General features: G+C 39.9%; 1 protein-coding gene across 1 annotated transcript in view; it reads right to left on the minus strand.

Annotated features, from left to right (window-relative positions):
* Positions 1–1,150: 1,150 nt before the first annotated feature.
* Positions 1,151–24,083, minus strand: part of CCNYL1 (cyclin Y like 1) — a 37,911-nt gene continuing 14,978 nt past the window's right edge. The window contains exons 3-10 of the mRNA XM_072121042.1: positions 21,718–21,752; positions 20,682–20,782; positions 17,697–17,732; positions 16,369–16,420; positions 15,508–15,627; positions 14,192–14,358; positions 2,423–2,585; positions 1,151–2,003 (exon numbers count right to left, since the gene is read on the minus strand). Coding sequence (XP_071977143.1) covers positions 1,887–2,003; positions 2,423–2,585; positions 14,192–14,358; positions 15,508–15,627; positions 16,369–16,420; positions 17,697–17,732; positions 20,682–20,782; positions 21,718–21,752 — 791 coding nt within the window. The 3' untranslated portion in view covers positions 1,151–1,886. The remainder of the gene's footprint in view (positions 2,004–2,422; positions 2,586–14,191; positions 14,359–15,507; positions 15,628–16,368; positions 16,421–17,696; positions 17,733–20,681; positions 20,783–21,717; positions 21,753–24,083) is intronic.

Genomic DNA, 24,083 nt, shown 5'->3' on the forward strand with positions numbered 1-24,083 from the left:
CTGCTAGCTTTATTGGAACCTTCAGTTAAAGCTAGCAAACACATCACTGCCATAGCCTCAGAATATTCATGAGTACACCGGATCGCTGTAAGCTTGGTCCAGTGTTCTGAGGCTATGGCCGTGCAGTATTAAACTGCCATTACTGAGGTAGGGCTAGGAGCTGCTTACTCTAGCAAGCAGCTCCTATAGTTTTTTTTTTTCTTTAGGGCAACAGGTCTCCTTTAAGATGAGATGCAGAAAGTGTGCATCTTGCTTGTATGGACAGCAAGAAAGCAGCATCCAAAAAAGGATCCTAGTGTTTTATTAAATCCCCAATCCAAAAGAAAACAAAAAGTAGGAACTGAGCATATAACACTGGCCATAGATTATGCTTTTTAGGATTAAATGACGAAGCAGTTCCTTATTTTGGCTTTTCAGCGGATTTAAAAGGGAATCAGTCATCAGTTCTGACCACAAACTGTAGACTGTGCTAGGTATAGGCCCTCGTGAGCTGTGAAACAATAACTAAGTAGTAAATAGCAGCAGGAATGTGAAAAGTGAACGTTTACTCCAGGTTCGCAGCTCCTGCAAGTGCTCTGGATGGGTCTTTCTCCCCTATGCAATAAGATGTTCCATGGCCCCTCCCTTTTAAGAGTATCCAAACAAAATCCTGATTCAGCTCGTATTCTTACAAGAGAGGGGTTACGGAGCACCACAATGCAGACAGCTCGCTAGAGCTCCAGACCAGAAGTATAACTTTACTTTTCACAGTGCTGTTAATTACTAACATACACAAAGGTATGGCTACACAGTGCTCTAAGGCCCAAGGTCTTATTTGGCAGATCTGATCATACGATTTACGATAATGAAATTTAAATATTCTTTTTGCACATTTTGTTCACATATCATACTTTTTCCATATGCTTTTCTTGAAATTTTAAGGACATTTAGAAACAATTATGCTACAGATTTGGAGTCCATACCAATAGGATTAGGACCTGAGAACATACAGCTTAACTTACAGTAGGGAGGGGGGGGGGACAGAAAATAAAAACATTTAGAGATCTGCTGAAATCTGTAGACTTTACACAAAGGTGAATGTATTCCCAGGAAAGCTCATCAGTAGTGGGATTGGAGTGCATTTTAATATCACTATAAGCTGAGGCAATGGTGTAAAAACATAATAGAATTCCAAATTTATTTAACTTTCTTGCATCATTTCTGGAGGAGCACCAAGAATTACAATAGTACACACCAGATCCACTTTCACATGAAAATGCACATTCTTCTTTGGGCAGTCTCCATCCTAATCAAACCATTATGTAGTTGCTGTGCAGGTAGATACATTGCACTGGCCTATTACAGTTTGGAACAGAGGACATGACCGCCTCTGCGTACACCCAGTCATTACTAAGGTGTGGTGTAGTGTGGTTAGGAAAGAACTGCATTAACACTTAGGGATAATTGTAGCAAACAATAATAATAAAAAAAAATGGGTAAGGGAACCAAAAAGACAATAAAATTGAAATTAATTGCGATTAGTGTTTTAGATTCTAAAATGTCAAACTAAATAGTGTTAAAAAGTCTGAGTTCACAGCTATAGGCCTACATAGTAAGCATACAAATGTAGGTGGTAGAGGGATATCAGAGAAGGACTTTACTTGTGATGCATCACCGACTGTGCTGCTCTGTTACCGCCTCTTCTCTGGATTCATGATGTACGCCCCTTAGTCATGAAGGGCTTTCAGCGTCCCTAGAGTCGCAATCCCTTGCCCCCCACAACCCTCATGCTGGAAGACACTGCTGGCTTGAAATAGTGTGTAAGAGTGTGTGGGAAGCTTGGTAGTGCCTGGGGATCCGTGTCGCTGATACACTGATCATATGCAAGCTGCTCCTGCTGCACTCTCTCAGGAAATGATGGCATTAGAGCGCCGAATGCCCACTAGGTTATCAGCACTGATGGAGCGTCTCATAGCAGCTTTAGAAAGGTCCTTGTACTTATCTTCACAAAGCCTGGAAATAGCCTGCGCAAAAGAAAAAGAAATCACATTATTAGGCCCATTTACAATCCTTATATGACCAATTATTACCAAATTTACATTCCAGTCAATGATTTTAGAATAAATTAGCAACAATGAGCACTCCACTATAGTGGATAGAAACAATGGATATAAAAAGTCTACATAACCCTGTTAGAAAGGCAGTTTCTGTCTGGTAAGAAAAATATTCATACCAAGACAAATTTCCACCTTCAGTCTGACCCAAAATCTGTAAAATTCCATTAAAAATAAATGTGAAATACATGTATTTGGTAAGAAATCTGAGCTTGTGTAACCTCGGCCTAAAGCCAACATACATATCATGTACAGGAGACTCAGGTGAAGAAGAATAGGGTACGATCACATATAGGAGAGGCAAACAATAGTCAACGCAAGAACCTTACCTCTAGTTTTTGTGCTCTCTCTTTACTAAGTGGTTCTAGCAAAAAACTGAGATTGTTGTCATCCGCTAGAGAACGCAGATCAAAGTAGTATTTGGCATATACACTGGCGGGAACATTAATGTTAAACTGCAGCAACTCCAGAAAATGTCTCTCCATTTCATTCCTAAAAAGAATTCAACACATGTTAAAAAGGGACTCTCCAGCCAGTCTAGCATCTGTTCTTTTTGATTGCTGTTCCTACAGGAGTAATATTAGCACACACCTTCTAATCTCAAGTCTATGGACATCTATGTGTCACCCATCACAGGCATAAGTACTTAAAGGGGTATTCCAGAAATACAAAAACCCAAGACGCTATAAATAAACGATTGTAACAAAACTCATTGTCATTAGTCACAAAACGGAGCTTCATTAGCTTAATTTGATTCACAAAATTTTATGGCCTCTCTAAAGTATTAGGAGTTATCACTATGATGGCCGCCACTGGAAACTACAAGTCCCATGATCCTTTAGTTCTCAGTAACTCCTCCTCCCTCTTAGGCTCCCAGCGATGATCTTAAAGGTTTGCTTGCTGTTACCATAGTAATTATGTGTAACTGCCATTCCTCCACATCACCACAACACGTTGTGCATCATGCTGGATGCACTGCAACCAACTGACTACAGCCAAGCATAGTGGAGATCACATGACCTGCCCAGGCAAGTGCAGCGGCCATCTTCTGTCCCCTCTCTTCTCTGCACGGAGGAAATTAATGGACTGATTAAAGGGCCAGTAGCAGTGTAGGACCACAGCAATTTTATGCTAAGGGGAACAAAATTTTAAATAACTAATTACATATAAGCTTATTTGTAAGGACCCATTTGTATATGAATTATGCCGATTGCTCGAATACCCCTTTAAGTATTTTAATGCCTGGCAATCCAAGCTGAAACATTCAACTAATAGTCCAACAGGTAGAGTAGCTTTATTTCATACATTAAAAATTTACTTTCACACCTGTTTTCCCACCTATTTCACCAGGCTATTTCTTAGTTTTGCCGTCTACAAGATCTTATTTATTTATTTTAGGTCACTATAATTGTATGAGGTCTTTATGTATCCTACTGATTAACTTGTATTAACACTTTCTATAAAAGTTTTATTTAAAAACAATTTGCATTTCTCTTATTTTTTAATTACCTTCATTTGCATAATGTAATTCTTTTGGGGATTGGGCAAGGGCTAATTTTTTGTTTTATGATTTTTTTTTCTATCTGTTGTTCGACAGAAAAAAATACTACAAGAGCTTTCTAACTAGGTACAGTTGTGGAAGTACAAAATGTGTGCGATTTTACCTTTAACCCCACAGCTCATTCTCACCTTTAGGACACAGCATGATTTTTCACATCTACAGTTAAAATTTTGGAACGCTTTATCTTAAAGAGGTTATTTTCTGACTTTTTAACGACTTGTTGTACTTCACATTAATACTATATTTTAGTTGAAATTTCTTTGCACTAATTAAAAAAAAAAAAAAAAAGGAAAGTGGTGAAAATGTGGGCAGTTAAACCAACATTAACCATATACCTGCTTTATGCTGACCATTTAATTTTTTATTTTATTAGGAATTTTAGGTGGCTTACAGTTTGAACAGCGATTTTTCAAATTATGTAAATTTCAGATCCAATTTTTGAGGACAATTCATTTTCATAAGGGTTTTCAAAGTTATATTTATTAGAATAGAAACTCCACACAAACTGCACCACTCAAACTATTCAAAACTGTCTTTGTGAGATGCTTTAATCCCTTAGCGCTCAGCGTCCGATATATCGGACGCAGAGCTGATTCCGCTTCAGCCCAAGATCTGAACCGACCCGGCATCGGGAAACACGGGTTGCTGGCTGTAACATATAGCCGACACCCAAGTGTAAAACCCGCGGTTGGAGTGCCGCGGTCAGTGCAACAGCGGCATTTAACTTGACTTTGGGGGGGTTCTTTTCCCCACAATCCCCCCCCCCCCACACTCCCCGTGCAGTTTTCAGGGGCGCCGATCGTTGCTATGGCAACTCTGGGGTCCGATAAGGACCCCAGAGTTGCCTGTAAGAACTGCCTGAAAGATTACGTCTGACGTCCTCTTAAAAGGCACAGTGTCAGCCTAAGCAGAGTATTACCATGAACATGCAATCAGATGAATGCTTGTTCATGTCCCATGGTGGAACTAGCAAGTAAAGTTAAAAAAAAAAGTTCTTCAATAAAAAAAAAAGTAAGAAATCAATAAAAATTGCCCATATAAAGAGATCTATAATGCAAAAAAAAGTCTAAATCATAACACAAACCCCACACAAATAGTATCACCGCGTCCGTAACAACCTGTAGAATAACTGTAAATAATTATTGAACCCACATGATGAACGCCGTTAAAAACAACTGTTATAAACCCTCCAAAAATTATGAAAAAGTTCCCAAATTTTCAACAATAGGAGATACCAACCTCAAAATGGTAACACTGGAAAAAGCATCTCATCCCGCAAAAAAAAAAAAAAAAAAAAAAAAGGCCGTCACATGGTCCCAATAACAAGAAAGCTAAAATGTTATAGCCTACAAAAGGGGCCAATGAGGAAACTAAAATCCTGGCAGCTGCAGGGTGCTCCTTCCCTTCTGCGCCTTGCTGTGCACCCATAAAACAAGTAACAGCCACATGGATGGGGTGGGCGTCTCTGTACTCGGGAGATATTACAGAACAAATTGTACGATGGGTTTTCTTTTGGAAACGTGTAAATTTTAGGGCAAAATGAACATATAACCGTCTAAATATGACCTCCATTTTGATTCAATTACAAACAATCTTCCTAAAAGCCGTTTTGGATAGTTTGAGGGGTGCAGATTTGAAAATGGGTCGATTATATAGGTAGTCTTGATGTTAAATATGTAAAATTTTCATTCAAAACTGTATTTATCCCCAAAATAGTCAATTCTGAAAATCCCGAAAGGCGATATTCGATTTGTAAGCCGTGTGACATCAAAATAAATTATCCAGACATTTCAAAAATTATGAAAATGTAAAGTAGACAAATGGGAAATCTTATTCAGCAACTTATTTAGGTGGTAAATCTATTTGCCTGAAAACGCAAAGATTTCAAACATTGCAAATTTTTAAAAAAATTATCCTTTTTTCTTTTTTTTTGTAAATAAAACAAAACGTATCAGCCAACATTTGGCACTAAAATTAAGAACAACATGTGGGGGAAAAAACAAATCTTAGAATCACTTTGATAAGTGTTTAAAAGTTATAACCATATAAAGTGACGCAAGTCAGAATCAAAAAGATGGGGCTGAGCCTTAAGCTACAAAATTTTGGTCCTGCTAGTCAATGAAATGTATTCTTATGGGATGAGACAGTCTCTTCTTCCCTCTCAAGCCGGCGCTCTACACTGCAGCAGATGAAAGGAATGATACTTGCTGTTTATTAGCTACGATGAACTCGGCAACATTTTCGCGAGATTGATAACAGGAAAGGGCTCTTTTTTATTATTACTAAAGTACAGACGTATCAACAAAAGTGGTGGGCACATCACCAAGGCAACAAATGGATGAGCGCAGAGCCGAAGCTATTATCTCGGTGAAAAAGGGCTCTTGAAGCAATGTGGACTCATCGCATAATAAATAAATAAATGGCACTACTATGGAACAAGGAATTCCCCTGCCCCCTTCCTGCTCGCTCCTCAAATATACAAAAGACAAACTCATCCAAGTTCAGGATCAATAAACAGCAAACAATGGACAACAAAAATAAGACAAGCGTCATATCTTCTGTTCTCTGCTCCACCACTTCCATACACTGTAATATTGTTGTATTTTTTAACCTTTTCACCAAGTCTCCTTGCAACAGAAATCTCAGCATATTCTCAGTTTAGGAGTCCAGAGAACAGTGTTGCCGATGTATACATAGGAAAAGCAGTTACCCCAGTAACAACGCCCACTGGACTCCCAGAGTAAACAGATAAATCACATAATTTTGTGGAGACCTTTGCCACAAAACTATACATCAATCTTCTTATATCCAGGGGCGGACTGGATAGAACTTTAAAAGTGGACTCATTCTATGGGCGGAGTCAAAACAAGTAGGCATGGTCATGTGATGTGGTTGGAGTTACTAAACTCCACACAAACTGTTGATAGATGCTCTAAATCAACATGTACAGCGCAGAGAAAAAGACTCATACTGCCTCGCTTATACAGGAATAAAGCTTCTATTTTTAATATTTTTTTTAATAAGAAAAATTGTAAAAAACAAATATGACAAAAACACATAATCCTGAATGTTCAAGATCCATGGGGCATTTACAGACCGAACTTAAGTAGGTAGCAGGAATGCTGGATCGCTTCTTGATTTAAATAACTGAAGACCGATTAATAGGAGGGGACTGCAGCAGGAGATCATGACTCCGCCTGCTCCCTCCTCCCTGGCTGGCAGTGAGATGGATTGTGAGTGTAAGAGGCACAGTGAGTGAAACATAACGTGCAAAAATTGATAATTATAATATAAAGTGGTATTTTGTCATTATTAATGGAATACTATTGGATTTTGTTCAACTTACTAGTACATAGCAGGGGATAATAAATATTGATACTACTAGGAAACAAAAAAAAAAAACTAATCACAAAAAGGGTCATTGGTGACAAGTGGTGAAAATAAATCTACCACCTTCTGTAAATAGTTTAACTATTGATGTTCAATAGGAGTTCCGGGGAGGAGTGTTATAGCCAAAGCCACCACAGCTTAGAGGGTGGAATGAATGAGGGAGCTGATTTCTCTTCAGTGAATGACACAGACAGCATCTCGATCAACTCATTCACCCCTTCAGAGAGTCACTCAGACGCTACACCTTTTTGATTTTCTTTTAAAATTTCAACATTTCAGTTATCAATTATGGTATGAGAAATCACATTTAAAAAAACCCCCTTCACAAATATAGTTGAAGACATACTACACAATAGAATACCCGCAAATGTAAGGTTTGTCTGATGTGTAATTGGAGAACGTCATAGCTAAAATTAATTTCCTTTCTGTGCTTGGTACACAGGTCTATAGAGATGGAAATCAGCTGCTTGGGCTCTAATGAAATCACTTTCTGCTTTTGTTCCTGTTGTCCTAATACAATTTAAATGCACATTAACAAAAAGCTTCAAGGACCAACACCGGATCACTAGGATGCTAAAAATGCTGCCTAGATAATGAAGGTGCGACCCCATGAGCGGCATGTCACTGGGCAAATAGAATAATGATAGAGGCAGAGAATAAAGTGAGAAGACCTGGAAAAGACCCCTTCATCAATGGAATACAATTTGTGAATTGCGGAGGTGATTGTTTATGTCACTACATTTAGGTGTCCCTGCAATAAAAACAATATTATTTACATCACAATGATATCCTCTAGTTTTTCATGTATATACTTTGTGTAATATTGCAATATGCATGTAAAACATTTATATGTAAAACCTATTGTACTATGAACTAACTTTTTGGGGGAGCAATTTAAAGGGATATTCTGGTACTTTTTTAAACTATTTCAGACCCTCTAGGCCAGTGATGGCGAACCTTTTAGAGATTGAGTGCCCAAAAGGAGACCCAAAAAACCTCTCAAAGTGCCAACACGGCAATTTGGGCTGTAACAAACTTATTGATACCAGAATTTTGGAGCTCCAATCCAACCCTGTCCACACATTTTCACTCTTTGGACAAGACCAAGCAGCACAGGATGGGTCACTTTACAATAGCAGGGCACTACTTGGACTGCCTAAGACTGCAGGAAGATTCCATGTCTGGCAAACTCTGTGTGCCTTGGAGACAGCCCGTGTGCCCACAGAGAGGACTCAGAGTGCCATCTCCGGCACCAGTGCCATAGGTTCGCCACCACTGCTCTAGGGTACTCTAACCCTCGTGGGTCTGATCACTACTGCCGATTTCTAATGCCATCGGCAGGCTATTGGAGATCAGTATAGTACATTGTGGTGGGCAAAGGGGTTAAAGAGACTTCCAGAAGCTTTGATCATCCAAAGCTGTAAACAGTTCTAGGCTGCAGCTCTGCAGATTTAATGTAAAAAACTGTTTATATTCTAGAATTGGAAGCTGAACTTCACTCTTGTTGGTTATTAGCCCATTATAGGAGGGGAGGGGCTGGGTAGAAGGTAGAATGCAGAGATCAAAGAAAATAGCAGTGTGAGGTGACTTCCCCAGTGGTCAAAGACCAGCTACAATCCTTGAATAAAAATCAATTGTTCACAGTATGGCGAGGTATGGTTACACAAATTTCCAGGGCCAACAACTAACAGTATCTGCAGCTTTGTATGATCAAAACTGCTAGGAACAATTGATCAGTAGGGGTGGTGGATATCAAACCCCACTAATCTCATGCTGATCTATTCTATGGTTCAATACCATAGGCCAAGAAACTCCCATTTTTACATGTCAGTTCAAGGATACACAAACACTTCAGTCAGTCAAACACTCTCCTTGCAGCCACCTTCTAATCAAATTTTAATTGCAAACCACCTCCAATAAGCAAGGGAAAAGAATCTGAAACATGACTGTCTTTCAGCATGACAATGATCCCAAGCACCAGGGCAACAAAGGAGTGCCTTTATAATAAGCATTCGAGGTCCTGGATTCTCCAGGTCTATCCAGTTTCCAGATCTGAACCCTATAATTCCTAAAACCTTTGGAGAGACTTAAAAGTCCATGTTGCTCAGTGGCATCCCAAAAACATCACAGAGAAGATCTGCCTGGAGGAATGAGTCAAGATACAAACATGCCAAAATCCTCACAAACAAAATAGAGGAACTGGAATTCTTGATGTTGGAGCGGAAATATGATATACTGGGTATCAGCGAGACATGGCTGGACAGTAGCTATGACTGGGATGTTACTATAGATGGTTATAGTCTTTTTAGAAATTATCGTACAAATAAAAAAGGGGGAGGGGTTTGTTTATATGCGAAATCTTGCCTCAAGCCTGTCCTGCGAGCATCAGTAACGCAAATGTGGAGTCCCTGTGGGTGGAGATAAGGGTAGGGAAAAAGAATAATAAAATATTACTAGGGGTTTGTTATAAGGCTCCAAATATAATGGAGGCAGCAGAGGAAATGCTGATAAGTGAAATGGATGCGGCTTCAAAGCATGGTGAAGTACTTATCATGGGGGACTTCAATTACCCAGATATTGACTGGGGGGCAGAAACCTGCAGGTCCTTTAGAGGGAGCAGGTTCTTGTCAACAACAAAAACAATTACCTGTGGTAACTAGTCCTGGAGCCAACAAGTAGGGGGCACTGCTGGACCTTACAGGGTATCAACACTACAGGTTGGGGGAAACCTGGGTAATAGTGATCATAATATCATTGATTTTGTATTACGCTTTACTAAGAGCGTTAGTGTAGGGGCAACAAACACTAAAAATCAGGAGGGCAAATTTTTAGCAGCTAAGGCATATAGGCATTAACTGGGACAATGTTCTCGAAGACAAAACCACCCCCCAAAATATGAAACTTTTAGGCCTTTTTTTTTTTTTTTTTTTAGAATATTTGTGAAAAAACACATACCGTATGGGAAAAAGCATAAGAGAAACAAGAGAAAGCCAATGTGGCTAACTAGTCTTGTAAGGAGAGCAATAAGCGAGAAAGATAAGGTGTTTACAGGATAAGAGACCGCAGATAAAGTTGAAAAAAAATAGAGAAATATTGCCAGTGAGAGCAGAAATAATCAAATTATTTTTCAAATATATAAATGATAAGAAACTAAGAACTGAGCATGTGGGCCCTCTGAAGAATAACATGGGGGTCATGGTGGAAGGAGATGAGAAAAGGGCCAATCTACTAAATGTCACCTTCTCGACTGTCTTTACCCAGAAAATCCCCTGGTGGAAGGCATGATGCGGAACAATTTAAATGGACACAATGTTATTTTTAATATTTGATGATTCCCTGAGGACTGGTTCTATTCCACAGGACTGGCACATAGCAAATGTGGTACCAATATACAAAAAAGGATCAAAAAGTGATCCTGGAAACTACAGATCTGCGAGTCTAACTTCTGTTGTGGGGAAAATATTTGAGGGGTTTGTTAGAGATGCTATCCTGCAGCATCTCAGGCAGCTGCTGCTAAAGAAAATACAATTATCTTGATTATGTATCAAGAGAGGAATAGATTCTCATGATAAAAGACATAGTTTTGCCCTTATACAAATCACTGGTCAGACCATTCGTGGAATATCGTGTACAGTTTTGGGCGCTGGTGACATTACAAAATTTGTGATTATTCAGTTTAGAAAAACACAACTGAGTGAAGACCTCATTACAATATACAAATATCTGAACAGGCAGTTCAAGAGACAGACCATCGCCATAGACATTGGTTCTTTACTGTAAGAGCAGTGAGACTATGGAACTCTGCCGCAGGAGGTTGTTATGGCGGACCCTATGTACATCTTCAAGAGCGGCCTCCATGAGTTTCTGTAGTGCAAATTAGAAATTATATAATATATATTTTCATTTAAAAAAAATGTATTGCATTTTTTTCCCATGTTCAGGGCGAATATTCAACTTAATTTTGGGCACTTGCTTTTAAAGATTCAGGTACATCTTTCACTTCCATTAGTTGTAAAAACATTAAGCATTTTGGAACATTTGCCAACACCAAGGACTAACCTTTTGCTAGTCATGTTTACACTTCATTAGCCTCCTCAGCTGGGGCCAGCATACAGAAGAAAGCAGCGTTCACCCCTTTCCTCTCCATAGAGAAGCGAGTGGCCGGCAGCGTAATACAGCAAAATATATGCCATAGAACAGAGACCATGTGCAATAAGGGACCAACATCCGTCCGCAAACAGATATCAGTCATGTTTGTGTGCAAGTGGTCCTACTTTTTATCTTTCGGTACAAATCTTCTGCAAAGACGTATGCAAATGTACAGAGACGAGTACCATCTAGAGCCTGAAGGGGCATCACTTCATACACCCCTCTCTCTGGCTGTAAACCATAGGAGAAAAGATTTATAGCCTACCAAATTGGGGAGGCGGGGGGGGAGAAAAAGAGGCAACATTGTCCCTTTAAAGTGTAACCTTCCTTCTGAGCAAAAAAACTAAAAAAATTGTGTATTCTGTTCAATCATGAGGCAGGAAATATTACTCATAGTTATGTGACAACCATAATTCAGGCCAGAGACTTGCCAGGTAATTGGAGAAGATTTCTTCACCCACTTATAAATGCAGCTTGCTGTGGGTGTGCCATTTCTCCCATAGAAAATCATTACCCAAGACTGCAAAAATGCCCGTACAAGATGTCACAAAATAAGATGACCATTATAAACACTTGGAAGGTGAATGCGATAAAAGCACTATGGTATGAAGGAGCCCATGAGGCACAGCATAAGACTCTATATAAAGATCTTCAAAGTTAAAGAATTTTGAGGCATCACAGGAAATGGAAAGTTTCCCTTCATCTCGCTTCAAATTGTACGAAAACACATCACCTATTAACTGTGTCATTCCATTGAATGAGTCGTGTTTATTGTGCATCTGATTTTGGCAGAAGCTGCGCATTATCTATATCTATTCCAATTATTGGGAAAGTATCAGGAATTTCTTTGATCCGTTTAACACCTTAAGGATAAGGACTATTTTAGCTAATTTTTGCTAAATTGTTTTTTTTTTTTACATTTTATTCACAGGCATAAGAAGGCTAATTTTTTTTGGAAAGAGTAACATTTTCTAATGGCAATAACTTTTGAGAAAAAGCCTAATTGTAAAAATGCATGAACCCTTTCCCCCAGGAAAGAGAATAAAACACTTACCTTATATACTCGAGTATAAGCCTAGTTTTTCAACACAAAATTTGTGCTCAAAACCCCTAATTCGGCTTATACTCGAGTCAACTAAAAAATAAAGTCGAAACTCACCTTTCTGACATCACCTGTAGGTCCTCTTCTGTCTGAGACAGTCTGAGACAGAAGAGGACCTATGGGGGACGTCGGAAAAATGAGTACAGTGTTATTTTTTTTCCTACTACAGGGGCTGAGCAGGCTGTATGCTACAGGGGCTGGCAGACTATATACTGGGAGGCTGTAACCAATGCATTTCCCACCCTCGGCTTATACTCGAGTCAATAGGTTTTCCCAGTTTTTTGTGTTGAAATTAGGGGTTTCGGCTTATACTCGGGTATATACGGTATTCTTCTACTTGTCTGTTTATTAAACCAATTAAGCTTAACATTTTTTTTTTTTTTTAACAACATGTAAGACCAACTTGATAGAATAAATATTTTAATAAGTGGTAGAATTGTATAAACCTTTATGTAATTAATATGTACAGTGTCAATCGGTAACCATTTTCCAAGTTAGGAGATGGAGGCAGAGGATGCATGTACTTTTGCAAAGTGTCTTCTGCAGCTCCTCCTGCTCTCCGCCTTCAGCTGACAGGCTGGACGGGACTCACTTCAAACCGTTATATCTCCTGAACCATGGCAGCTTGAAACACAATCTGTACCATTTAATAGGAGAATCTTCTATAGGCTTGTGTTTCTATGTGATACAGAACTGGTTATATCCACTCTTAAATATGCAGTTAGGAATCAAGTTCTGTATTTGTGTTTCTAGGTGAAACTGAACTAGAGATCTTCACTATTAAATGGGAGATTTACCTCTTTAATATGACACCAAAATGTATGTTTCTAGGTGATATGGTTCAGGAGATATTTAAAGTTTGACACTGTCAACATCTTTATATATGTATATGTGCAAATAGGAGAAATATAGCCATATGTTAGTCATGAAGGGGTTAAGACTACACCAAATGTGTACAGGTTTTACTATTTTAGCAAATAAATACATTCCTTTTTGCAGAAAACGTACAGCTTCTGATTGAGTATTGAAAAGCATAGCAGATCAAACATTTACTGCAGAACAAAATAATGTTTTAATTGGTATGATTTTGGGGTACATCTGACTTTTTGATCTCTTTTTTTTATCGAGTTATTTTAAGGGGAGCCAGGAAACCCTAAAAAAATGTTTTGAAATAGTTTATTTTTTATACCCTTCACAGTACAGGCGTGTTAATATCTGATCATCCAAAGTCACTATTCACTATAGAGTTACTAATGGGGAAATATTAATTTATTGAAATTATATTATAAAACTGTTTATACAAGTGGCTGCCATGGCAACCCCTCAATATCCTGTGATCGCGTTGCCTGGGGGAGACATATCCGTGCAGGGCAGACACAGCAGGGAGCAGGCCCGTATCCTGCTGCTGATCGGGCGGATACTCTTCACAGTGCCAGCCCGATCATCAGGACAGGTATGCACGTCCCAGTGCGGCAAGTCATTCGAATACTTGTTCTGGACGGCAAGCTGTGAAAAAAACAACTAAAATTGTCAATTTCTGCACTGCTTTGACTCTATAGCAACTAGCATGATGGTCCTGGTGTCACACCTGGTATTATAGCCTCAGGTATCTGTAGCATGAGCAGAATTAGTCCAGCAAGGAGCACCTTGGCTCAAGCACTCTGTACAGGCACCTTTTCACATAATTGAATTACACACCATGAAAAATATGCAGCAAAATTCAAGTGTGAACACATGGAATTGGTTGTGGATTTGCAAAGCTTCAAATAAGCTGCACATTAAAGTGGCCGATTATCTGTGTCATTACATTAATAACAGCAGCAAGCCACCAATATCAGCTGAATGCTTTATACCTTTTCATTGAAGAAACACCAAAGGAAGATTTATACAACTTACATGTCTTCTACTGTAATGTCCTTCAAAATCTGACAGTAGTCCACATTCCACACAGCCTGATCATCCCACACCTTAGACGCCAGCAAGATCGCTCCCAATACAATTCTTTTCCAGTTACTGGGGCAAATATCAATTTCAGCATAAGTCAAAAGTCTTTCCAGATAAACCTACATGTGCAGAAAAGTCACAGCACTTTACTACAGCCAACACGCAGAAAGGGAAAGAACAGAATGACTGCACAGACAGGACAACACTGACATCTAGTGGCCAAACTGTACAAACACAGGAGAAAGATTTAACACAAAGCCTTTATAACTTTCCATTGTGGAAAGGAAAAACACCACAATACGTAGAGGCTATAGTGGAAAGGCTGGAAATTCCTACTATGTTTAAAAATGTGCTAATATGACACCTGTGATGAGGCCTGGATTAAGTTCCAATACTATTTTAATGCTTGTATGTCAATATAAATGGTGCCAAGGAAAAGAGCTGTAACCCAAGTTGCAAAAAACTAAAAATACACCAAAATGTTAGTGTACACAAGGGAAACTAATAGGTGGTGTAAACTTCAACTAGGTAATCACTAAGTGCACACATGCTTTCACCAAACTTGGGCTTATATATACACACGAGGAGCTTGATGATCATTACATTTTAAGTTGGATTTTCCAGTCTGGATCTGAGGTTTGCTCTCCTCTACAAGCTGCTGGATGGAGACCTACCACTGCCCACCCGCAAAGTTCCATGTCCATAAAGCTTTTATGTAATCCAACACTGTGGGGGGTGATAAGAGTCAAAGGAAGCAGAGAAAGTAGGTCTCTGATAAGATAAGTTCCAAAGTATCTTGAGATAAGTTGTTCTGATTAATTTATGCCAAGTTTGCAGTTATTTCTATGGCAAACGGTTATGGCTACATGTTAATTTTTACTGGACTCAACTAGGTTTTCTACTTGGGAAGAATTTAAAAACAACTATTCAGCAAAGGTTGCTCCAATGCTTAATGTCAACCTACCATTAAAATCCAGCATGATGAACCAGGGACTGACTGTGGTAATACTGTGGATACGTTACCAGAGCCCCTTCACAGCAGGAGCACTTCCCCCCACTGTGTGAGATTACAAAATGTAGAGGAGGGGGAGGGGGGGGGGGGGGGGAGTTAAGAGTGCTTGTGCACTTCCTTCTAAAATTTTAAAAGTTGATTTTAGAACGACGGAAGCCATAGATAACACATAATAATATTATAAGTCTCATTTGATGGTAAATTATTTAATACAGTTAATAAATTTCCATAAAAGCCTCTCCATCTTAATACTTACTAAAGTGACAATCGCACACTCGGCTGTCAGTTGAGCAGCACTGAAAAGGGTCCTCACGAAACGGTAGATGTGCTTATGATCAGGATCATGCTTAAAGTAATCATCAGACACTTCTTCACGCTGCAGAACGATAAAGAATTAGAAGTAGTGGAACCAAAGCAAGGTGGGGGACGAAACCGATGGAGAGAGAATGGGGGCATAAAGAGAATAGTGGAATGATTGATAAATAGGGGGAAAGGGGCTGGAGCGCAGAGAGATAACAAAATGCAACAGAGAAATTATAACCATTAGGATTAGGGGAAGGAAACCTAGAGAGATTAGAACCATACTGCAGATGATTTTTGTAATCCTTGTTTCTCCATCTGAGTGTGTGCGTGCTTTATATCTAGAATCTAGATGATTGGCACTTTGCAAGTGATACCACTAGGTGGCACTGTAGAATACATGAAGTTAACATGACCACTGGTTCACCATCGCTCTGTAGTGATGTCACTACGATGATGTGGCCCATTGTAGTGACAGGTACAGGCAGCAGCCTTGTTCCCGGGTGATGGGCGGTTGAAAAGGTTACATGGCTGAGAAAGTGGCAATTTCCTATAAATGTTACCATGTTGTCCCAGATACGACCAACACCGCTCCCTGGTAGCGGTGGCCAGACATACGCTATTGAGCACTGTCTGACCACCTAGGACGGCTGTGGGACATGCAGAAACACCCAGACATTTCAAATGCAAAAACTATAAGTTACTTAGTGTAATCACTTGAGCAGGGGTGGCCATATCCAAGGACAACCATCTTGATTCTAAGGGACAACATGACTACACAAAACTAAAGCTCATCAATCGCTGGAAAGTATCTTACCGTTAAAGGATGCAATTTTTCATCAAATATGTCCAAGGATCTGTCTGAATCTCTGGAAAACAGTAAAGCAAGGCTTAGATTTGTATAAAACTAAATGTAATTTGTGGAAATATTTTGGAGCAAATATTAAAGAAACATTATACAGATTTTCATATATAGGTCAAGTGTTCTACATATACAGGGAGATCTTGGTCTTCTTATCTGTTCCCTGTATTGTTTAAAGAAATCTACCATCACAATCCATCATGATAAACCAGTGAATCAAGGTAATCTTCTTATATTTGTTATCAATGGCTTCCTTCCTTCTAAAATCAACTTCTACAATTGTTCTAATGAGCCAGAAGGGATGTGTGGCCTAACAAGAATCTGCTTGCTGTAGCTTCACAGGCTGTTACAAACATTATATATAGATACAGTATATCTGATGGTAATGTCCTTTTAAACGTCTTTCCCATAGAGTCTTAAACTAATAGAAAGCAAAGATAAAGCTCACACTTATATAGGTTTATATTCCTGTTATCTTTGTTTTTTGTCATCTTCCAGGAAACCTTTATTTTTTATTTATTTAATTTATTTTTTAAAGCAAGACTTCTACCCACAAACTTCACGCTCAGTGGTCAGGGTGGCATACCCTATTATCAGGCGGTGAAGCAAGAGGCGATGTAGACCAGAGAGCCTCTGGCTCATTTGAACATTTTTAGAAAGTCTTTTTAAAAGGCATAAGGCTGTTTCTGGAGAGAACAAAACTGAGGTCACCCCCTGACATCTTGAGCAAGTAAGTTTTACCCTCAGTAAATTTGGTATCCTTTAACGTTAAAATATTAAATCTGTTCATAGTGCCATCAAATAGAAATCATTGCTCCTATAAAATTCCTTTTTCTAATCCTTTGCTGGATCAGAAACAAGAGTGGATTCACATTGTCCGTGATCACAGAATGTGAAAAGGTGCTTCATGGACTGACCACACTGCCGGAGAAATGATGCAGTACCTGTACTGCAGTAAAGTACCTGTTTCTCCGATATGCAGCAGAGGAGACACAGTAGGCTCAGCTGCAAATTGCGGAAATCAGGACATTGATGCACAGCGTTCTGTCCCTGGCAATGTGGTCACTTTGTGATGCCGCGCTTTTCATGTTCCAGGATCACGGACAATATGAAGACACCCTTCTTGAAAACAATTAATATGCATCATTAAAATATGTACAGGCGTAAATAGACCCTTAATGGCAACTAAATGTAACAGTATCAGAATAGTTAAATTTATAGATATTTCAAAATAAACATTGTCAGCAAGGCCTTTAAAGTTAAAATAATTGCTTCTTCCATACCTGTTTTTTATGTGGTAATATATTGCTAAGGTAACACTGAAAACAAAAAGACAGAAAGAATTAAACAGGGTCAAAATACATTCTATGTATTACACAAATACATTCTACAGGAAAGCTAAATTATTCGCCAGTCCAAGAACACGGTTAATGTGGGGGCTGCATTTTGCAGAGTGCCCCAGACAGTGTGGACTGCTCACCGATTGATGGTTAGAACCGCTGTGCACCTTTATGGCACCAGTAGCATGTGGGATCAGTATAATAGCTCCCAAAGCTCAATGCAGTGGAATGAATGAGTGATTCACAAGGCCGCGGTGGCTCTAGGAAATTGGAAACAAACAGACTTCAAGCACACGGGTGTAGTATGAGCGAGCCGGAGCAATCCTCTCCCTAACCCTCTCCATAGGGAGTCGTGCCATATTTCCAGCATGGATGTGCACGCCGTGCACAATGCACTTCTATGGCGGTCATACGCTAGTGGCCATTCATACGGCTGCTATGTACATTTGCGTGCGTGGGGCCTGAGTCAGCTGTTACACTGCTGTCTTCAGTCCGTGAATCATTGAACAAGCAGGGTCCAAACACAGTACAGAGGACAGAACTCCATGCATCATAGTGATACATGATGTGATTATACAAAGAGTCCCTCCTTCCCTGCTGACCTAACTACAGTTCAGCGCTGCTGCTCTGCTGCCAAATAGGTACTCCATGCATCATATATAACTGTATATCACCATGTTCTGTAAAGGAAGCCGATGGGTCTTAACCCCTTCGTGACTGTGGGGGTCAATGGTGCCTTACAGTCCAGGTCAACTATTGCATTTATGTTTTGCTCTTCTTTAAAAGATGCTACAGCTTTAAATATCATACATATAACTTAACCTTTTTCCCCCACATGACCAGCTCCATTTTATTCATAAAATATATATATTATATATATTTTGTAAACAAGTAACGAAAAATGAAAAAAATATGCTGTCATTCTTCCCATTACTTTTGTGCTCCGTGCCCACATGCTGAGGAAGTAGCATATTCACCATTTTAATCGCAAATTTGTGCACATTTTAATCACAGGAATTTGTGATTATCTCACTGCTTCTACATCAGAAAAATGGCGTAGAAGAAGTGATTAATCTCCCCCAGAGGTTGCATATATAAGTTTGGCAAGTCTTCTTGAGCTCTTTCACCATTCTACCTACAGCTGATAGAAGAGACTCCCTTCAAACTGTCATATCCTGAACCCTGGCACCTGCAAATACAATTCTCCCCTTTATTATAAAAATATCAGATTAGGAATCAGAACCAGAGATAACAACTGTTAATAAGTTAGTTGGGAATAGAGATCTGCATTTAAAAATGGTGGGTTTTTTTACTGTATTTTAAACAGTGTATTTCTCTGGTTCTCTTTTACCTAGGAACAGAATCTTTATATTAAAGGGGATCTATAGGTGCCAAAGTTTAGGATATACTACAGTTTAAAGTTTGGCACGGTCATAACATGTATATATGTGCGATCTGCACGGGTCATGTGCAAACAGCATGTATATAGTCGCATGGCAGTTATGATGGGGGTAAAACAGGACAATGTACAGTCTGATTCACAGACTGGTCACAGTAGCTGTTGAGTGTCCCTAAAATAATCAGGATAATGATGGCTTATACCAAAGGATAAATTATGAGTCTCGCATTGGAGGGGGGCCTGACTTTTAGCATCTGCTCTGGTCAGTTATTTGAAAGGACAATAGAACTTGGGCAAGTATTGCAACCCTTTTCCATGCTTACCTTGTATTTGAATGCATGTTTTCAGAGGAAAAAGGCTGTAAACTGAACCAAGATAAAGCCGACAAAACCAACACTAAATGTGGACCACTGGCATGTAAGACATTATGAGAATGCAGATGGCAGTTACTGAAGGAGGCACTTAGTGAACACAGATGATAAAATGGCTCCATTTCATTATGCCGATTCTGGCGCTGAAGGTCAACACCAAATATCAACAACACATTCTACAAATAGGTTTAATCAATATAAATGCAGTGGAAAATGTATTGAGGGAATGTCCAAACTGATACATTTTTTTGGGGAGAGAATACAGAAGTCTCATATTAATTTTTAAGGTAGTACAGATGATGTGTTTTTATGACCTAGTTCATACAAAACATGGCCATGTCATCTTTTCTTTGGTTTCTACTTTGGTGATCACACGTTAACAAGCTCCACTGGATGAGGCCAATAGCTATGTGGGCCAATGGTTTTAAACACTGGCGAAAACGACCATTTGTTTGTTTGGGTTTATAAAATCAAATAAAAATTTATCTGATTTAAAAAAAATAAATAAATAAACACTGGCGAAAACTAAAGGCTCAGCTTTTGGGTTGAGATGAGTTTTTCCAACAAAAAACAACAAATGTGAGTACATCCTTATGAATTGCACTATAAGGGTATCATCCTATGCTTGACTGGTGGCCAAGAACTGAATATTTTTTTACTATTTGTGTGGCCAGGTTTACCAAAAATGCTGTGTTAACCAAAATCACTGCATTATGGTATGCAAAGTACTGAATGGGGTGGGGGGTTACTATACTAACAGCATAAATTGATGTGGGACCAGAATTGTAGCTCCAATTCACTATAATACAGTGATCGTGGTTCCTAAGGCCTTGGTCAATCTTTAAGGCCAGGAAGAGCTCGGACAGGTTTTTTTCAGTTCCCATTTCTAAGCAAACAGAGCTGTTATTGCCTGGCCCAAGGCCAGGACTACCCTCTACATATTAGAGAGCCTAAAATGGATGCCCACTGCTCAAAAATAATGGGGGTGCAAAAAAAAAAAAATATTCCAACTTTAACTGCAAATCATGAGATTAAAGGATTCAGAGGGTGGGTTCTAGAGTGGTCTTGTATCAGATAAAGTGGTCTAAGTATCTAAAACTGCAGCAAATAAATACAATTTCTTAAAGTTTGGAAGCAGATGCAGTTTAATCCACTCACCACTTTATTGTGCTTCTGAGGTTAGGCTGACTGACTGTGCTGTCATCTAAAAATATGGTGGAACATGAACTGTACTTCTTTGTAAGTTGCCCAGGAGAGACCTGTATAAAATACAAAACTGCTTATACACAGTATCTCAGGATAAAAGAAAAAAATACTTTAAAAATCACCTGTCACCAGATTTTGACCACCCTGACTAACAATGCCTGATGAGAAAGGGTTGCAGGTCCTTACCGTATCACCTAAAATTAGCTGCCACTGGAGTCCTGTACCGTAATTACAGATGGTTTTGTGAGATGCAAATTAGCTCTTCTGACTCAAGTCTGGTACTGGACTCTTCTCTCTCAGGTTGGCAGTGAACCACGCCCCATTATTTTGACTGATAGCTCTGCCTCCTTGTACTAAGGGACCGTCTACTAACTTTCAACTACAGACAAAGCTCTAAATACAGGTGGGAAATAGTGCAAAAAATTTTTTACATTGTGCCTTGTGTTACATTCATGACGCGACAAGAGTGACATTGTTGCAGGTCTTTTAGCCTACTGTACACCATGCATGTGATTACATGAAATCACAGCAGCCTGCATGGAAGATGAGAGGAGTAGAAATCCATGGAGGCTGCTGTGACTTCATGTGGTCAGATACAGTACAGTTTGCTATTGTTAAGAGGCTAAAAGGACCTGTGACCAGTAAGGCATGGGGAGGATTAGATGGGACGGGCTGCATGTGCAGGACACGCCCCCCTCTGATGCCAGGTAATACAAGATAAAAGGTGACTAATGTGTATGCAAGTGAAAACTATTTTTAGCTAAAAGAAGTGTGGCAGTAAGAGAATAGGGCTCTTTAGGAACCAGTGACTGGCTGTATATGTGCAAATGTGGTGACAGGTTCCCTTTAAACACAAATAAAAAGGAGTGCTACAATTAGCAGACAGATAGCGCTAGAGTACAAAGAATCCAATAATGGCACTAGGAAGACAATGAGGAACAAATAGATCATTGAGGTGTCAATATATCACTAGGTTAGATTTACTTACATGATTTATATGGTTACTCTTCCTCTTTTCTCTCACTGTGGATAAACAAACACATATTACAAATCTTGCTGTAAAACAAAACTTCAGAACATGGCCACAGCTCCAATCAGTGAGATTCACAACTCCTTGATATTTTACATGGATGTAGCATTCATCAGAGTAGCCATTGCTCTATTCAATTGCTTCAGCCTTATGCCATTTCCTTGTATGGCCAGGGAGTAGCATACAGCCATGATGTATGACTACAGATCAAACCATATACAGGCAGTCCCCAAGTTACGTATGTGATGACGCATGTTTTTTTTTGTAGTACTGTTTTTCTGTAACTCTGGTTGTAGTACATTAGTTTCCTGGTTTGGTAAACTGTGTGAATGAGTGTGAATGAATTCTTATTCTACTTCTCTCATTAGGCCGGCCACCTAATGCTCTATTCTCTTCTGTCTAGTATTACCACCTGGGAGCCATGTACCAAAACCAGGGAAAGTGCCAAGAAGCCGACATTGGCCAAGTAGAATGGGCCTTCAGATTTGTAGGAACCTCTTTCACTTGTTCCACATAGAAAGTGGCGATAGCAGTTCTCAGCCATCTTGCTATTAATGTTTTGAACGCCTTCTTCCCTTTATTCTTCCCCTGAAACTGAATAAATAGATTATGGTCTATACGCCAAGAGTCTGTGGCCTGTAGATAGGCCAAGACAGCACACTTTACATCTAGAGAATGCCACAAGGATTCTCTGTCCGAAAAGAGGCTTCTCGTAGATGGATGGGTGATCTCCTTTTCCTTGTGGAACTTAGATCCAAGTTTCACCCCCAAAGTCGTGTCTTAGGTGATAATGATCCGGTCAGACAGTATCCGCATACATGGTTCTTTAATGGAGATAGCCTGAAGCTCCACCAATCTCCTAGCTGAAGTCACAGCTATCAGGAATGTAATCTTTAGAGTTAGATTTTTAATACTTACTAGCGCCTTCCAAGGATTCAAAGGGAGACTTGGAGAGGGCATCTAGTACTAAGGTAAGATCCCAGGATGGAACCCACTTGAGGATCTGAGGTCGGATCCTAGAAGCGGCCATGATAAACCTTTTGACCCACCTGTGATCCACGGGGGGATGGTCAAAAAAGGCGCTGAGAGCGGAAACCTGGACCTTCAGGGTGCTGGTAGATAATCCAAGTTGCAGGCCTTTCTGCAGGAAGTCCAGAACCTGAAAGATATTTGGGTTCGCCTGAGGTGGAGGGGTTTGCCCCGCAAAAAGTCACAATCCTTTTCCATATTTTATGGTATGTGGCGAAGGTAACCCTTTTCCTACTTGCCTTGAGAGTAGAAACTACTCTCTGGAGAGACCCTGAGATCTCAGGAATTCGGACTCAGGATCCACACAGAAAGTTAAAGTTTCCCCAGGTCTGGATGAAGGATGGGACCCTGGTACAGTAGATCCTTCAGTAAGGGAAGAATTATTGGCTACTGCAGAGACCAGGATGTTAGAAGGCTACCAGCTCTTCTTTAGCCAGTTTGGGTAGATAAGGAACACCTTTGCCTGATCGAGAAGGATCTTTTTGAGGAACCTCGCGATTAAGGGAATAGGGGGAAGGTGTAGGAGAGTGGCTCTTTCCATGGGTGACTGAAGGCATCCAGGTGTTCTCTGGTCTCATAAGACTAAGGAGAAGTACAGACGACTCTTTGAATTTCCACTTGTGTCAATTCGAGGATTGCCCCAGATGCTGGTTAGCTGAAGAAAGACCTCCTGATTGAGGCATCACTTGTTGGTAGGAAATCTCTCCTGCTGAGGTAGTCTGCCTCCCTGTTTAGAACACCCCTAAGGTGGGTGGCCGAGATGGAGAGGATGTTTGCTGCTGGCCAGGAGAATATGGTACGGGCTAAGTTGGAGAGGAACGGGGATTTTGTTCCAGCCCTTAACTCCAGGTAATTTGAAGGCCTTTTGGATTGGGATGGGGGTGAATTGAGAAGGGAAGACACCTCCCCAACCCGTACTGCTTGCGTTGGTCATTACAGTGACACGGACTCCAAGGGACTCCTTTTCCCAGATTTTCTGACTTCAGTGATAAGTCTGATTTCTGTGTGTTGACTAACCACCCTAGGTCTGAGAGTTTTTCCAGGGTAAGCGCTTTTGCAGCTGTTAGACCTGGTTTGTTCTTCCCTACTCTAAGGAGATCGTCCAAGTAGGGGACAATAAAGACATTCTGCAGCATTAAGAAGGCCACCACCTCTACCATGATTTTGGTAAAACTCTTGGAGCTGAAGAAATGCCAAAAAGAAGGGCACGAAATAGGAAATGAAGAACAGGGCCCTCCGGAGAGAAGACAGAAAATCTGAGATTTTTTTTGAAAAGAGGGGTGAATTGGGACATG

The sequence above is a fragment of the Engystomops pustulosus genome, chromosome 8 (assembly GCF_040894005.1).
Source record: "Engystomops pustulosus chromosome 8, aEngPut4.maternal, whole genome shotgun sequence".
Taxonomy (NCBI): domain Eukaryota; kingdom Metazoa; phylum Chordata; class Amphibia; order Anura; family Leptodactylidae; genus Engystomops; species Engystomops pustulosus.